Here is a 19,035-nt window from a genome sequence, read left to right on the forward strand (position 1 = left end):
TAAAGGTTTAATTAAAGAGTTACTCCAACATCCATGACCACTTCTGCTTTTAAAAGTGGCTATGGTGCAAGTTATCTGTATGTGCAGCGTTTCGGCTTGAAAACCTGCAGTTTTGTGGTGGCATCTAATTGCATGTCCAGCTCGGTTCTGGACTGCCTAACGTGAGTCCGGTGCAAAACATAAGTCAGTCCTCAGCATGCACTGCGTGCTGGCAATGGACTTAATCATTTTCTTCACTTGCAGTAAACACACTATCTTCCGTCCTCTTTTCCTGCCTTCTTTCCCTTCGGTAAATTAGATTGACTGGTGAGCATGCTGTAGCTGTGAGATATGCTGTCACTCGGCTTATCTCACTGCTCGTGAATAGATATACCCTGCTCGCGTGCATGGTGTAGCATACACTCTTTCTGGTAGAGGAGCATTTCATTCAATGTTTCTCTATCAGAAGAAGTTGATTGGCAAAGTCCACAAAAAGCATTAGATTGGAAAGCGACCTGGAAGAAAATGATGAGATGTGTCGCCAAAAAAGGAGTGGAAATGACTGAGCCCGGCACTGTATTCCAGGTAATTTTTAAGCTATTTTTGTTAAAGGGACACTATAGTCACCAAAACAACTTTAGCTTAATAAAGCAGTTTTGGAGTGTAGATTAAGCACCTGGGAGTTTCACTGCTCAATTCTCTACCAATCAGGATTAACTTACTTTTTGTTTCTTTTTATGCAGCCCTAGGTACACCTCCCCTGGCTGTGACTGACACAGACTGCATGAAAACAAATTGGGTTCATTCTCCATCAGATGTTTCTTACTCTAAAAGATTTGGTCTCGTGCTCCTGCAAATTGAACTTTAATTACATACATGAGGCTCCTGCAGGGTCTATCAAGCTATTAACAGAGCATGAGATTAAAATTCTAAATTAAACAGAATTTACAATAAAGGAAGTGTAAACATTAGATGACTCTATACAGGAAGTGTTTATGAAGGCTGTGTAAGATAAATGCAGGGAGGTGTGACTAGGGCTGCATAAACAAAGTGATTTAACTTCTAAATGTAAAGGAAACTAGATAAATAAATAGGGGCTGATCCAGAATTGGCCAATGTCACTCTCCCTGTAATAGGGAAATAACCTTCAAAATTAACATCAAAACTGATTCATTAGGCTAAATGTGTTTTGGTGACTATAGTGTCCCTATATAGTCTCCTTAAATGTTACATGTTTGCATATATTTATGGAATTCTTGATATAAGGCATAACAAATGTGGGACAAATTTACCCTGGGTTCATCATTTAGATAAACTGTCATTACTTTATGATTTCTAAATCTCACTGTTAATTAAAGCAATGCATTAACACAATCCATGCTACACATGTGGAGAAGTAAAGTTCAGCCAGGCCATGGCCCTTAAAGGACCACTCTAGTGCCAGGAAAACATACTCGTTTTCCTGGCACTAGAGTACCCTGAGGGTGCCCCCACCCTCAAGGACCCCCTCCCGCCGGGCTCTGGAGAGAGGAAGGGGTTAAACTTACCTCTTTTTCCAGCGCCGGGCGGGGAGCTTTCCTCCTCCTCTCCATCTTGATCGCGACGTCATCGGCTGAATGCGCATGCGCGGCAGGAGCCGCGCTCGCATTCAGCCGGTCGCATAGGAAAGCATTTACAATGCTTTCCTATGGACGCTTGCGTGCTCTCACTGTGATTTTCACAGTGAGAAGCACGCAAGCGCCTCTAGCGGCTGTCAATGAGACAGCCACTAGAGGATTTGGAGGCTGGATTAACCCTCATTATAAACATAGCAGTTTCTCTGAAACTGCTATGTTTATAAAAAAAAGGGTTAATCCTAGAGGTACCTGGCACCCAGACCACTTCATTAAGCTGAAGTGGTCTGGGTGCCTAGAGTGGTCCTTTAATCTGTATATTATGCGTCATACAGCATCCACAGATTGATCTATTTAATGGCAACTATTCCTGTTTTCGGGCTCTATATACAATATATATATATAATTTGTGAAAAATAATAGCACTCTAAGGTCTTACTTAAGATAAAAAGGTAAAACTTAACCTTTATTCAGGATGTTGCCAGTAAAAGGTCGATGGTTCAGTTCCAATACGAACTTTCTTCAGTCACCGGGCCCTAATGACTATACAAACTGGAGTGCAGGCAGATAGAAGCGTTTTATATATATATATATATATATATATATATATATATATTCTATCATCCGCATTCACAGTGGTAAGTACAGTTTTTAAATAAGCGCTGAATGTCTGTGTAATCAACTCCAGTCCAATAAAACATATTCAATGTAGCTTACAGACAGACTAATTTTGTTACAGCAGCATAATAATAGACACCCCACACACTGTAAAATCATTTCTGTTTTCTTTCCCTTCCAGGAACCTGATGGCATGCGGAATATGTTCAGGAGCTGTAAATATCCCACGGATTGGCAAGACAGAGCACAAATCAATAGATGACAACTCAAATTCTCTGCATTTCACTGAACAATAATTACTAAGACATATTTTCATGGCGAGACTAGTGCTATATTGATTACAAAGAAAATATTTATTATATGGGAAGTGCAGCATTAAAGTTGGCTTTTAGATTAAAATATATTATCTAATTCTCTAAAGTAAATACTTAAGCATACACGCTGCTTTCAATGTAACATGCTACCTGCAACCAGTGTTTTATAACACCTGCTGACCAATAAATATTGTCCAGAAGGAAACATATGGGACCGAATAAATAAATAACAATTCAATGTCTCTCTAAAAAAGAAAACAACGTTTTGCCTCTCTTCAGTTCAAGCTGCATATAACACCAATGATTACTTAGCATTGTATTAGCAAGTGTATTGAGTGTTTTTCTGTAGCCACTAACAAAACTAACAATTGATTTTGTATCACATTGAAGACAATCCCTGCCATTATCTGGCATTCTGGGGCTCTGCTGAATGTGACTATATACTGAAGTGCATTAAGTACAAGGCCACATATTGCTCCTTATCATTCCCCCTGGGGATTTTGTGTACCTAATATCAGGACAATTTGGGACCACCTGGCCGTGTTCTACAGCACATGACCCCTTCAGCGCCACATACAAAGAGGAAAAGGGATCACATCCTGCATTCCCATTGTTTATAGAGACCCATGGAACATCAGCAATTAAAGGAACATTCCAGTCCCAGAACAACATAATTTCAGTGAAGTCCTTATGGGGCCTGGAAGTCCTGGGATCTGTCTTACCTAATAACATGCCTCCCAACAATCCTGTTTTTGTCAGGACAGTCACAATTTTGGGGGGCTGTCCCACTTTAGTTCCCTGGTGTTTCACATCTGGGGACACCAGGGAACTATCCACAGGTGGCACAGTATGAGTGCATCATCAGATGTGCTTGCGCTGTACAGTGGACACAAGAGGAGATCTGCATGTTCCTAGTAGCTGGGGTTGGACAGGCTGCCTGCCAGTGGGCCCACCCTTTATGAGCATCGCTAGCGACATGTGTTACGTCATTGGTGAGGCCCCCTCATATCCCTGTCCACCTGTCCCGATTCACTGGTGGGAAATGTTTGGAGGTATGTAATGGGGTTAAGCCTCTTTCAATAATGTAATCACTAAATTAGCCTCCCATCACACATCTACTCTGCCCCTTTGCCTCTATTTCTGTTAAAGAAGATTTTCCCTTTGGTGCCATTGAAAGGCTGAAAGTGTCAGGTGATGCTTTCAGACTAAAACTGGTGTCCATTATGAGGAAAGCATTAGAAAAATATGTACCTTTCTATTATTATTACTTTATTGGTATTCATATAGCACCATCTTATTCTGCAATGCTTTACAATGTTATAAAGGGGTAAATTTAATAATACATTAGGCAAATTACACGTTAAAGGAACTGATGAGGCTGATGAGGACCCTGCTAAAACAAGTTTACAATCTTCTAAAGCAATCTTTTTTTCTCCATCCTTTAATCTCAGACATTACAGACAGATGTTCTATGAACCCTCACACTATTATACATGAAATAAAGGTCCTGGATACCTCAACATTTATATTCCAAACCACACTACCATTGGAGGCACTTCTGCTCCTGCATCTGCTTCATAACACTTACTCCACTCTGTTGCATTGGGGTAAGAGAGTAAAGGACTCCATTAAGGTGGGGTCACAGGGACTAGTTTTAGAGAGAAGAAAGAAGAAAGTGTTGCCTTCTCTTGTTTTAGGGATCCCCAAAAATAAAACTTATTTTACCCAGATTGAACATTGGGATATTTTTATAGCTCAAATCATATTTTTAAATGCAGAGTTCAGTGAATATTCACATAATTAACAACATTCCAAAGAACATACGTTAAACTTTTTTTTTTAAACAAATACACATCTGTATTAGAAAATGTTTTTCCTGTTTCCACAATATAAAACAATTCAGATTCTGTTTTATTCATTGCTACATAGAGGCATACGATAAAAGTAAAACAACTAAAATCCAGAATAAACACCCAATAATATTATTTAAAAAACTGTATTAGATTATAAAAAAAATGTAATTGTAAATCTCAGTCTAAGTCAGAAATTATGACAGAAGATTTAGCATGTCTTGAGGTTGGAATTCATTTTGTTTGCAATGATCAATACACATTTTTATTTCACCCTGAAAAGAGTTATATGGCAAATTCCATCTATTGCATTACAGAAATTTACCATCCAGCACCTTCCAATAATTTAAATTAAATGAAATAAAAGTAGAATTCTTTAGCACACAGCAATCCGAGTCCTCAAGTAAAAATAGCACTGAGCCCAGGTACAAACTTTGAAGACTGATTGCAAAAGAAATAATAAAAAATGTAACAAAACGACATTTCGCAATTTAGGACAAAATGGAGAAGGGGACTGCCGTGATAAATGGAGGATAGCAACATCCCACAGAAGGGATACTTTGTATCTTGTGTTCCTAGTGTTATAGTGCGCTTGCTGGCTGAGGAATGAGTAGTCTGGCTAGAGCAAGTGAGGAAGCCCTCCCCCATCCTTCCCAATATTTTTTTATTTTTTTAATATATAAGTATTGTCAGTTGCATTCACCATTGTTACTGTACTCTTTCTTTGTAATGTTTGTGCTTTATTGTCACAGCGCTGTTTCTCTGTCCATCCCAGTAAAACGAGAATGTTAATGAGGATGACGGCACGTGCAGGCTGCTGGGGGCTCATGGAATCTTAAGGGTTAGCTCTCCTTTTGGTGAACCCACAAAAGCTGACAGTTTGTTAAGGTTGAGACTGGCTAGTTTTGGGATGTCATGTAAAGTATTGTAATTAAAGCTTTGGCCATTCAATTGATAGCGGATGTTTGGGTACGATTTGGGGTCTGCAGTATTGCACACAGATAGCACATACTGCAATGACAGTATCACCATGATGAAAAATAGCCAATAAACTAAATAAAATGTATAAATCTATACACACAATTCTTTCCAAATACATTTCACATCAGTAGGGCACTCAGTAGTTTAATAATGCTATTAACGCTGAGAAAGACAGTTAGCTGATGCAAGGCCTATCTCAATTTGATTTGATTTTCGACAGACTTGGGAGAATGAAAGAGAATAGATTTGTCTTACAGATCGTGTGGTAAGCTATTTACTTGTGAGTGTGTAATGAAAGTGACTATTTATTGGCTGCTATAAGTTACAAGGCAAAACATATGGAGACTAATAAAGAGAATGGCTGGTACACAGAATGAAGATCATTTAGATTAAATGTGTTTTTGCTGCTGAAACTGATTTCTGTGAGGGCTCAGCAAGTCTGCAGATGTGGCTAATTAGAAGAGACATTAGTTGATTAGATCATTTTTGGCACAGCCTTTAATGCATATCTATCAAAAGTCCCTTGTCTTTTTATTATATGAGGACCGGTGAAAGTTAAGCAAAGTGATTGATATTAAGCCTTTGCTACAATGCGATGATGAGAGACATTTAAACCAAATCTATCTCATAACAGCCCATCGGCCAAGGGAGCTTACGTAAAGAGCTGTCATTAAGTAAACTATATGAGTTGGTGGCTCAAAAATTAAAGCAAGCTTTACAAAACAGCAACAAATGCTTTCATGTCACTTCCAAGACTTTTAAGTAGATGCCAATAATTAATTCATGGTCAAGTACAGCACATCACTTTCATAACTCAAACAAACTTTAGAACATTGCAAGCAGACATGGAGGTATGTGGTATGAACAGACGTGGTTGGAACAGCTGTTTGGGGAGTTCCCTTTTTTGACTTGTCATCAGTCTTTAAACTCTCCCTAATGTTTCCATAAAAAGCTTCTTTTTAAAACTGGATCTTACTCGTCCCATTTTAGCAATGTTCCGAAGTTGTTTAAAGGTCATTCAAATCAACAAAATGGTTGGCAAACAAAACATAGTGCTCTGGCCAACACAATCAAGAATATGACACCGTCAAAATGCCATCTTACTCACACGGACCCATCTTCACATTAATCAAGCTAATCAGCTAGCTAACCGCTACAGTTTTCTTGGGTGAAAAATACCATGACAATCTAAATCAAAAGTTCTTAAACATAGCCACCATTATTTAAAAAGTGGAATATAGGTGGCACTCAGGAGTATAAGCAATGTGGTGCCGCAAGTTCACCCAAGTATTTAGTCACGTAAATTTACTTAAGAATACAGAATAAAAAACAAAATCAAGGTATATAAAGGTAAAAAGAGAACTCAACATAGTGTAATCTGTAAATAAATTAAATGAGTAGATGTTTGAAAATAGAACACACACAATTTTCTGAGCCCATTAAAGTTGGCTCTGGACTTATGGAGCATATATGTCTCTTATTAGGCATAATATGGAAGTCTTCTTGGTAATTGGGGTCCCAAGGAATACAGGTTCGCTGAAATCAGGAACTACAAAAAAGAGGTATATATATTTAAAACAAATTTAAAGTGCACAACGCCTTTCTACCCTAAGACTGGGTCTTCCTCAGGTGCTGATAAGATACTTCTGAAGTTGATCATTTATATAAAAGTATACATTATAAATAATTCAATTCACATGCTAAAAATATTTGGGAATGGGCGTTTTTTTTTAGCATGTGAGTAGGGATGCATTGTATATGTGTGTACTGTAAAAGAGAGGGTTTGTGGGGTAGGATAGGGACTGAGAGGGGAGCAGCTCTTTATTTTTTTTATAGTGCTCTCCCTTCCTGTCATTTCTCCCATTTCCCTACTGTCCCTTAGTGCTCTCCCTTGGCCCCCTGTCCCTCTGCAGTCCTCCATCTCCCCCTCTCTCAAACCCCTTAGTGGTCCTTCCCCTCCTCCCCCCCCCTCGATTAGTGGTCCTTCCCCTCTCCCCCCCCCCCCAGTGGTCTTTACCTTCTTCCCCCCATGATTGGTCCTTTCCCCCCATCCCCTTAGTGGTCCTTTCCGCCTCTTCCCCCCCTTAGTGGTCTCCCCCCCTTTGGTGATCCTTCCCCTCTTCCCCTCGATTGGTGGTCCTCACTCCCTTTTGTGCCTCCTACCTATGTAGCATGTCAGGGCGGCTCAGACTGCAGTACAGAAGTTCCTGTCCCGCGAGGTCCGCGCCGCTGGCCATGCTACATTGAGTGACCGGCAGGAGGGAGCACTGTGCGCTTCCCTCCAGCTGGTCACAAAAATCTAGTGCCCCTCCGGGCCGTTTCACCCTAGGTGACTGCCTAAGTTGCCTATAGGATGCGCTGGCCCTGATTGGAAGATTTTAAAAAGCTTGTTTTACTTGGGAGAGAAAGCATGATCATGTGAGAGGATTGGAAGCAAAAAAGATTTTCAGAGAGATGGGAGTGAAACTGCGAAGGCTACAAGATCGGACTAAAAAAGAGATTATGGTGGAGGAGGTCACAACCTGTTCATAGACATCTTGATATTATTTCAGTAATAGATTGCTTTCCTATTTTTGTCACATAGGTAAACAGCTTAATTTCTACTCATGCAGTTCTTTAGATCGACCTCTGAGAAGTAAATGGATTTTTTTATTATGTAATGCCTAATAAAGGATAGAAAATTATAACATCTGGATATAGAAAATCTCTCCATACCTCTCTAGTTTCTGTGGGTATGCTCTCATCTATCACATTGCAAATTTATCACAGTTTCCTAGTCCCCCTCTAGTAAAGTCATTATGTTATCATCAATCCAACAGACCATGGCAGAATGACTGATATAATAAGATCCTTGTAGGGCAATGCAATTTAATCTTATCAAAGTACATCTACAGCGAACAATAATGATTTTGGATCCCAGGCGGCCATCTTTCTGATAATATATACATGCAGTTCTCACACTCATAAATGTGTGCAGCCAGGTTCACGATAAAATGAAAATACGATACAATAATATCACACCGCTTCATTTTACTCAAATTCTGCTGTGTGTTACTCCATTGGGCCATTAAGCAACATTTATTCATCTCTAATGCACGGATATTGAGGTGAGGCTTTAGCAAGCTTCAATTAGCCACTTTCCTTTTGTTAATTACTTTTACAGAATATAATACTGCGTGACCTTGACTGAGGTTTTTTTTCTTTTTGTTTTAGTTTTTTACCGTTATTCACTTGCTGGACAAAATAATGATAATCATTTTCTTCATTTTGGAGTCTCTCAGGCTGTAGCTAGAATTCCCTACCCTATCGTATAAAGGGTATAGAATGTTCAATCACAATGCTAACATGCTGGCTTGGCTTGTTTCAATGTAGTTTCTTTAATATAACAGGTATTGAAGTCAGAGATTTCAGATCTTAATCCCTTTAGGGTTTCATATCAAGACTTGTATGCTAATAAGAAATGTATCTAACCCTACACCTGAAAAGGAAATTTCCCGAGATTATTCTAGATTTGCGTCAAATAACTTCCAACTTCATTACTGCATTCATAGTTCTACCCTCTGAAAACACCTAATACATCTCTAGTTTTATGTCTTCTGTTCTGGTCAATGACCCTTTTCAAACTAAAGTACGGTAATGTGTAGAAGTGATCTGGAATCCAAAGACCCTTGAATACACATCCAGTGTATTAAAGATGCACTATAGAACTTAATTACATCAAAATTAGGTGATACCTTAATCAATCATAGCATGGAACATAGATCACAAACAAATACGTTATTTGTCACCTACTCAGCACCAAATCACATGTCAGCTTTTAACACCACACACAGTATCCATCAGTCATCTCCATCTTACAAACACTGTACAAAGAAGTACATCCATCAGTCATCAACGGTAGCCATTGATCCATTATTCACCCACATGGCACACACACCACATAAAACATCAATCAATTACAGAACATGTTTCACCAGTAGCGATTTCACTTATATAAACTGTATAGGTTGTGGGAGGTTTACATAGTGTATAGAGATTGGCCAATGGGGCCTGGTCCCTTTACAGGAACCACAAGAACAGATGTGAACAAAAGCAAAGTACAAAAATAAAGACGGCAGAGAAGAATTAAGATCCCATGGGGCAGTAGTTAGGTCACCCGTTTGGGGCCCACCATCATTCTTTACATAGGGATGGTTAATGGGGCCAGGCAAATTCATGGTTCCAGGTCAGCTGCTTAGGTTAACCTAATGGGTACTCCTGCTCTGAGAGATAGTGAAGCAAATTCAAAAATCAGACACTATCTTGATAAGATCATGCTTTATCTCAGTATAAAAAAATGTCATCAGTTAGACCTCCAATGACCATTGTGATATGTCCTTAAGATGCCAATTGTCTTATAATTTATTTTGACTACTTCTCTTTTTAATGGACACCTAGACTGCATATAATATGCGAAGATTTTAGTATCAGCATTACTGGGTGCTTAGAGAAGGAAATTACTTAGACCATCTGGATACCAAATCCAGAAGTCTATAGTAAGTACTGGAGTAGGAGAGATGGGATCACCAAATTAATTAATAATATGAACGTAAAGAGTCACTTAGCAAGTGTAACGAAATAGGTGGTCAAATACCCGCATTGGGTAAAAAATCTAGCCTCAATGGCTCACCTCAAAATGTCTTAGTCAATGGGGTACTTATAGATTAGTCTTTAAAAGGCTACAGATATTAGACTTTAATCATGGTAGGTCAATTCTGATAGCTACAGACAGTAGATAAGCTTAGCTTCAAGTTGCTAAGTAAAGTATTGACTAGGAACACTGGTCCTTATGCTGGGAGCAGACTTAGTTGTAAGGCTCTATAGGCCACAGCTAGCATCTGTGGAATTATCTAAATAGAGCGAACAGAAAGTAATCTTACAAATTATCAACAGGACAAATCTGCAATCATACCCACATATATGAGGGCTAGATAACTGTAATGAGACCTACTGGTAATATTTAAGGCTCACAGTATATCTTACCCATATTATGTGAGAAAAAGGAATGATGAAAGCTTGCAGGAATCTAGTTATAAGTCTTAGAGTATAGTTAGCTGCTCCCAAACAACATGTCCAGTATAATGAGGTGAAAAAATAAGAAAGTGAAAATTAGAGTGATCTAATGTGTAGAACCATACTTAGATTGTTGGTTACCTACACATAGTGACAGTGCCCTAGTGAAAAAATGAGTGAAAGGAAGGAGAAACCCGAAGCGCGTTTCGGTGCTTTCAGTAATGCACCTTCGTCAGGTGCAGCTAACTATAGCTCAATTCCACAGCAGCTAACTATACTCTAAGACTTATAACTAGATTCCTGCAAGCTTTCATCATTCCTTTTTTTCACATAATATGGGTAAGATATACTATGAGCCTTAAATATTACCAGTAGGTCTCATTACAGTTATCTAGCCCTCATATATGTGGGTATGATTGCAGATTTGTCCTGTTGATAATTTGTAAGATTACTTTCTGTTCGCTCTATTTAGATAAATCCACAGATGCTAGCTGTGGCCTATAGAGCCTTACAACTAAGTCTGCTCCCAGCATAAGGACCAGTGTTCCTAGTCAATACTTTACTTAGCAACTTGAAGCTAAGCTTATCTACTGTCTGTAGCTATCAGAATTGACCTACCATGATTGACTACCCCATTGACTAAGACATTTTGAGGTGAGCCATTGAGGCTAGATTTTTTACCCAATTCGGGTATTTTACCACCTATTTCGTTACACTTGCTAAGTGACTCTTTACGTTAATATTATTAATTAATTTGGTAATCCCATCTCTCCTACTCCAGTACTTACTATAGACTTCTGGATTTGGTATCCAGATGGTCTAAGTAATTTCCTATTCTCTGTATAGGGGTTAAGCCCCAGGACACGTCTGGAGTTTCCAATCTAGGTGAATTTCTGCCAGTGTTGAGGAGTTCCATTAGTTGGACCCACCAACAAGGGTAGAGATATATTTCGTGATTTATTACTGGGTGCTTGCATGAACTAAGATTGGACAGTTCCGAATGGACTGCACATTTTCAAGTCCAGTTACTACTTGGGTTGGAGATGGGAGTCCCTTTATTCTTGTGAATGCAAACAGCTTATTTTAAATAGATTTTAGCTAACTTTATATTGATTATATAATGGATTTTGCACCCTTTCTTTTTTTCTTTTTTTTTTTTTTTTTCTATAACTAGATGCAGTTGTGATTGTCTATTTCCCACTGGATATAGGTTGAAATAAAAATTCCAGTTTGGGATGTTTTACTACTGTTTTCTTGCTTTCTTAATTGTGTGTGTTTCTTTAGTTTTCTCTGAAAAAAATTTTTTTTTTGGATTTGCAAATATAATCACTAATGTTTTGAAGCTATTTAATAAATAAACCTGGAATAACAAGCTTGTGAGTATATTACGTTAATAGGCAAGAAAGCAATAACTAATTGTAAATTTACAAATGAATTGGAGAAGTGCAAACCCTGCAAAATCTGTTTGGTTTAACAATTCCAGCAGCTCCTCTTATGATTTCATCTTCATTATAGAGAAATAGAAAATAACACAACATTCCAGACTTTAGCTCCTTAAGTACCTGAGGTATGCGGGCACAGTGCCATGCAATCTGTTGGGCACACCGCTGGCACTTAAAGGGTTAAAATTCTGCAAATAAACTGAACAAATGCAGAACTGATTAAAATTCATCTTGATGTTACATTTTTCACATTTAACAAGTTACTGCCACAATGAGCACATCACAAAATTGGACATTATTTGGCATCCAGCCGCCTGCTGCATTACGAGAAGCTTTCACAGTCATATTAATTGTTCTGTACTATAGGGAGCAATTCTTATTAGTAATTCCAAATTACAGAAATTGCTTTCACTTTGCAAGCAGAAGCAGCATGCTGTATAGCAACATATCCCACAAAGGAATAAATCAATTGAAATAATGTCTCCTTTTTATTAGGTTAACCTATTTTAGGATTATCCCTGCTCTTAAATTAGCAGCTCATTAGTGGGATCTGCCTTTTTCTGATAATGGCATTGATAATTTTTGAAAAGACTGCAGTGTCTTTGAATGACATGTTTCATGATGCATACCTCTCAGTTAACCATGTCAAAGCATAACCACTATAGCTCAATGTAGAGCTATCATATTAGGGAGTCTGTGGGTACAGATATGCATTATTTGGGGAGGAGACGACGACAGCTTGGTCTCTCCTGGCACCCAAAAGCCAGGCTGCTCATAACCAGTGCGATATTTTATATCCAAATCCATCCAACCTAGGACTGCGGTGATAAACTGAGAGTGCATGGGCCAGCTTACTCTGCCACAACGTCAATGTACCCCATTCTTGGCAGGTCCTACTCTAGCAGCCTAATGCTTGCTCTTATGAGATTAATCAATTTACTTGGGAAATACTTCCTTACTGAGACTGTCTGCAAATCAAGGCTAAATAGGGTCCTGGAATGAGGCACCTGTGACAGGGAGGGGTGCAAAACCAAGGAGTTGGCCTGGACTCCCAAATATATAAATGAAACCAAGAGGGCTGCACTCACCTGAACATGCATGCATTATAGGGTGCTGCTGGGGCCAAAATACACAAAATATAAAATCCAGCGCACTCGCTTATTCACTAAACAATGATTACAAATCTTAGAGATTGTAATAGTTTTATTTAAAAACACCTAACCTAGGCAAAAAAAATAATGGGGGTTTAGTTACATTATATGATCATATATTGCATAAGCCTGCCACAACGTCAATGTACCCCATTCTTGGCAGGTCCTACTTATGCAATATATGATCATATAATGTAACTAAACCCCCATTAAATTATAATATTTTTTGCCTAGATAAGGTGTTTTCACACATTTATATGAAAACTTTATTATGATCAATGCATCTTACCATTGTACAAATTACACTGTTAATGGTTCTATAAATAAAATAATAATTTAACATTTTATCTTTTACCCTACCTATGTAGAGAGAAGAATCTTTCCTTCTGACGTGATCATCGATGTAGGAGACTCCAAGGGGCTGCACTGGTGTCGCTCCAATTCCCAGAAGGACCTGCGCTCCAATAAGAAGTAAATACATCATGTTGGTGGTTGTCGTATTCCTGCAGATAATATCCGGATCAGGAACATCTTCGCTGGAAGAACCATTAATTACACAGAAATCTCTTCCTTCTGCAGCCCATCGGATATCTCCCGATTCATATTCATATTGGTGCGTAAGAAATTCCGGGAGGGCTGATAGAAAAGCTCCAAGGGCCATGACAATACCCCCACATCCTATTAAGCGAGGTCTGTGTCCCCTTGCTCCAAAGTAACTGACAAACAGTATAAGAGCTAGGTTACCAATCTCAAAGCTGCTGGCAATCACTCCTACATCTGTGCTCTGCAAGTTGAACCTTCGTTCCAAGGTTGTCAGCACACTAACCTACAAGGAAACAGATATCTTAGAATGCATCCTCACTGTTACACATGGGTTTATTACAAACAGTACGTCTTAACCATTTCATGTCATGTTACAGTTTCAATGTGAAAATGACCTGCTCATTAATTCATGACAACTTACTTTTCCAGTTGTTTTGGGACAGAATTTCTAACAACAAATCTGTGTATAGTTTGTTTTTGTTGTGTTTGTACAACAATTACTATTAATGCACATATTGTAATATTTTAAAAAGACCTGCTAAACACTATCACATTCTATGATTATTGCATAGGGTATGTTATACGAAGGTCCTTATCTGCCATCACATTCTATGTTTTTTTATGTTCTACGTTCCTTTCTCTTTGCACGTAGTTGCTTCTAACTGTAATGGATTGCAAAAATGACTGGATCTATATGCCAGGCCAGGGGAATTGTTCGGTAGCAAAAAAAAAAAAAACCAGGAGCTTTAGGACAAAGGGTACATTTTTACTCCTTCAATGTATATTAGCTGAAGACCCTCCTAAAACCTCCCCTGAGTCCAAACTTAAAACTTAACATGTTCTATAAATCACATTGTGACACCAAATCAATCTCTGTAAAAGAAAGTGTATTATATTTATATAATATATACTATTTATAAACTTCAGCTGTAATAACCCTAAACCTTGCTGTGATAACTAACCCTGAACCCAACTACATTAAAACAATGCACACATAGCAATACCACACTGTGCTGTATAATTTGCTTCAAATATGGCGCATTAACGAGGCTAATTCTGAAATTGGATACACTATTTCTCTCTGATAGAAATTATTTTATATATATATATATATATATATATATATATATATATATATATATATACACACACACACACAGAATGTACATATCCTCTTCTGCCTGTCTAGCTGTCATTTATCTGATAATAGTTGTGGTACGACTGCTTTCACCTTCTTCAGCAGCTCCATTAATTATGATGAGTGGAACTGCTGCCAGGGACTGAACTACATATTCCATTCAATCCCATTCAACATGCTAGAATAAAGTGAGAGGCTAAGGTTTTGGTACCGTGGATACACAGTATCAGCAGAGAGGTAAGATAACGCATGCCTCACGTGTCCCTCTCTAAGAGAGTCAGTCCCTTTTTGGGACCCTTATTACTCCGTGCATCTTATGAATCTTAATATTCTATTTTTTAGGAGTTCAGAATTTAAGATGATATAATAAACATTCATAGCAATACAATTGGTTGCAACACATCTAAATTACAGTAATTATGTATACAAATTATATTGCATAAATAAAACAATGTTCTCTTATTCTAAATGACCAATAAAGCACAACAATGGCTATCATTAGGTCCTCGAGTTTCATAACATGTCCATCTTTGGACATATCAAATGATAGGAGGCATTACATTTACATACTTAGTAGAAACATATACTACTAAATAGAGATGTCGCGAGCATAAAATTTTCCGCTCACAAACGGCGAACGTGAATTTCCGCAAATGTTCGCGAACGGGCGAACCGGGCGAACCGCCATAGACTTCAATAGGCAGGCGAATTTTAAAACCCACAGAGACTCTTTCTGGCCACAATAGTGATGGAAAAGTTGTTTCAAGGGGACTAACACCTGGACTGTGGCATGCCGGAGGGGGATCCATGGCAAAACTCCCATGGAAAATTACATAGTTGATGCAGAGTCTGGTTTTAATCCATAAAGGGCATAAATCACCTAACATCCCTAAATTGTTTGGAATAACGTGCTTTAAAACATCAGGTATGATGTTGTATCGATCAGGTAGTGTAAGGGTTACGCCCGCTTCACAGTGACAGACCAAACTCCCCGTTTAACGCACCGCAAACAACCGCAAACAGTCCATTTGCACAACCGCAAACTCCCCATTTGCACAAGGTTGGATACCAAGCTAGCCATGTCCCGTTCATTGTCCTCACTGATGTCGTTGAAGGTCTCTTCCTCCTCCCAGCCACGTACAACACCAAGGGTCCCCGAAAGGTGACAACAAGCCCCCTGGGACACCTGCTGTGTTTGGTCTTCCACCTCCTCAAAGCCACTTTCCTTCTCTGACTCCTCTTCTTCAGACTCCTATCTCTGCATTGACTCTCTCTGCGTTATTATAAGGTGTGTTAAGTAGTACTATTCCTATCAGTTTAATCCCTGTTACGTCCCCTATCAGGGGACGTGTATATGGCATCGAATTTAGGAACCGGGAGATGGAAAAAGATGCTTGGTTGGTCCTCCTACTTCAAATTTGGGGCACTGCGCATGTAATCTAATGTGCCACCAGATAGGAGTGGTGTGTTAAGTAGTACTATTCCTATCAATTTAATCCCTGTTACGTCCCCTATCAGAGGACGTGTATATGGCATCAATTTTAGGAACCGGGAGATGGAAAAAGATGCTTGGTCGGTCCTCCTACTTCAAATTTGGGGCACTGCGCGTGCAATCTAATGTGGCACCAGATAGGAGTGGTGTGTTAAGTAGTACTATTCTTATCAGTTTAATCCCTTTTACGTCCCCCTAATCAGGCCTTTTTTAGTCGAATGTATCGCCCACTGTCAGTCCCTTCGGGATCCATCCCTCATTCATCTTAATAAAGGTGAGGTAATCTAGACTTTTTTGACCTAGGCAACTTCTCTTCTCAGTGACAATACCTCCTGCTGCACTGAAGGTCCTTTCTGACAGGACACTTGAAGCGGGGCAGGCCAGAAGTTCTATCGCAAATTGGGATAGCTCAGGCCACAGGTCAAGCCTGCACACCCAGTAGTCAAGGGGTTCATCGCTCCTCAAAGTGTCGATATCTGCAGTTAAGGCGAGGTAGTCTGCTACCTGTCGGTCGAGTCGTTCTCTGAGGGTGGACACCGAAGGGCTGTGGCAATGCGTAGAACTTAAAAAGCTCTGCATGTCCTCCATCAACAACATGTCTGTAAAGCGTCCTGCCCTTGCCGGCGTGGTCGTGCCCTGTTAGATTCCCGTTGTGCTGTGACATCACCCTTATACGCGGTGTAAAGCATACTTTTTAATTTATTTTGGAACTGTTGCATCCTTTCCGACTTACGGTAATTCGGTAACATTTCAGGCACTCTCTGCTTATACTGGGGGTCTAGTAGCGTGGACACCCAGTACAGGTCGTTCTCCTTCCACCTTTTTATACGAGGGTCCCTCAACAGGCATGACAGCATGAAAGACCCCATTTGTACAAGGTTGGATGCCGAGCTACTCATGTCCCGTTCCTCGTGCTCAGTGATCTCACTGAAGGTATGTTCTTCCCCCCAGCCAAGTACAACACCACGGGTACCAGATAGGTGACAACGAGCACCCTGGGATGCCTGTGTGGTTGGTCTTCCTCCTCCTCCTCAAAGCCACATTCCTCCTCTGACTCCTCTTCCTCACAATCCTCTTCCAGCATTGCCGCAGGTCCAGCAAGCGATGCTGATAAGGCTGTTTCTGGTGGTGATGGTGACCACAACTCTTCCTCTTCCTCTTCACGCTCATCTACGGCCTTATCCAGCACTCTTCGCAGGGCACGCTCCAGGAAGAAAACAAATGGTATGATGTCGCTGATGGTGCCTTTGGTGCGACTGACTAGGTTTGTCACCTCCTCAAAAGGACGCATGAGCCTACAGGCATTGCGCATGAGCGTCCAGTAACGTGGCAAAAAAATTCCCAGCTCCGCAGAGGCTGTCCTAGCACCCCGATCATACAAATAGTCGTTAACGGCTTTTTCTAGTTGGAGCAGGCGGTTGAACATTAGGAGTGTTGAATTCCAACGTGTCGGGCTGTCGCAAATCAAGCGCCTCACTGGCATGTTGTTTCGCCGCTGGATATCTGAAAAGTGCGCCATGGCCGTGTAGGAACGCCTGAAATGGCCACACACCTTCCTGGCCTGCTTCAGGACGTCCTGTAAGCCTGGGTACTTCTGCACAAAGCATTGTACGATCAGATTACACACATGTGTCATGCACGGCACATGTGTCATCTTGCCCAAATTCAATGCCGCCAACAAATTTCTTCCGTTGTCACAAACCACTTTGCCGATCTCCAGTTTGTGCGGAGTCAGCCACTGATCCATCTGTGCGTTCAGGGCGGACAGGAGTGCTGGTCCGGTGTGACTCTCTGCTTTCAGGCAAGTCAACCCCAAGACGGCGTGACACTGCCGTATCCGGGATGTGGAATAGTACCTGGGGAGCTGAGGGAGTGCCGTTGATGTGGAGCAAGACGCAGCAGCAGAAGAGGACTCAGCCAAGGAGATTATGGAAGAGGATGGAGTAGGAGGAGTAGAGGACGTGGCAGCAGGCCTCCCTGCAAGTCGTGGCGGTGTCACCAACTCCTCTGCAGAGACACGCATTCCATGCTTGGCAGCCGTCAGCAGGTTTACAAAATGCTCAGTGTAGGTGATGTGGCAAACCTAGCCACTTCTGGACTATAATCGGGGAAGGTTGTCTGTAGGCTGTACTGTGTGCTATGTATAACTTGCTGTGTGTGTATTGTGCTATGATAATTCGCATGCTGGCAGCTGTATGCTACCAGCATACAAGTACTTTGTTCGGCGAACAACGCCTATCTAGGCTGTTTGCCAAACAAATCCGGGCCCCCCTGATAGATCACACATTTAGGGTCGTGTGGCGCTTGTTAACCGGTTGCAACAATGTTGCAATCGGTAATTATAGACTCTCCTGGGTGGCCGTCGTTCGGCTACCGACCATGCGGCGGTCGGCCATCTTGTTTCGTCTATTTTGCAGCGGTGTTTGGTCATCGAGTGCCTGGAACTAAAAACGGCTACTCGATGATGCGAACACCGCTGCACTTCCAGGCCGTTCGGGAGCCCGGTTTTTGGTAGAAACGTTCCCCTAAATGCAATCGACAGATTGAGGGGAACTTCTATGCAGAACAGTATTTGTTGCGGCATTCGGTCATTTCAGCTGGGATCTGAGCGGTATTCTCACAAAAGGTGCGCTCAGACCCCAGCTATATACCGAACGTTTGGTTGTCTCAATGTACCGAATATTATACAAAATATGTATTTTAAAGTAAATTGTCGGTTCTGCTGCACGAGGAGATAATCCACTTAATCGTCCATTTTAGTGGGAGTATCCCTCTCGTGCAGCAGTGCCTGTTGGGAGAATTGCAATGTCTGATGGGAGAAATCCCCTGAATTGTCTGTAAGGAAACCCCTTGCATGGGGAA

General features: G+C 40.5%; 1 protein-coding gene across 1 annotated transcript in view; it reads right to left on the reverse strand.

Annotated features, from left to right (window-relative positions):
- Positions 1 to 19,035, reverse strand: part of SLCO3A1 (solute carrier organic anion transporter family member 3A1) — a 355,323-nt gene that overhangs the window by 266,674 nt on the left and 69,614 nt on the right. Inside the window, exon 2 of the mRNA XM_063445626.1 lies at positions 13,361 to 13,826. Coding sequence (XP_063301696.1) covers positions 13,361 to 13,826 — 466 coding nt within the window. The remainder of the gene's footprint in view (positions 1 to 13,360; positions 13,827 to 19,035) is intronic.

Source organism: Pelobates fuscus, chromosome 3, assembly GCF_036172605.1.
Source record: "Pelobates fuscus isolate aPelFus1 chromosome 3, aPelFus1.pri, whole genome shotgun sequence".
NCBI classification, from domain to species: Eukaryota; Metazoa; Chordata; class Amphibia; order Anura; family Pelobatidae; genus Pelobates; species Pelobates fuscus.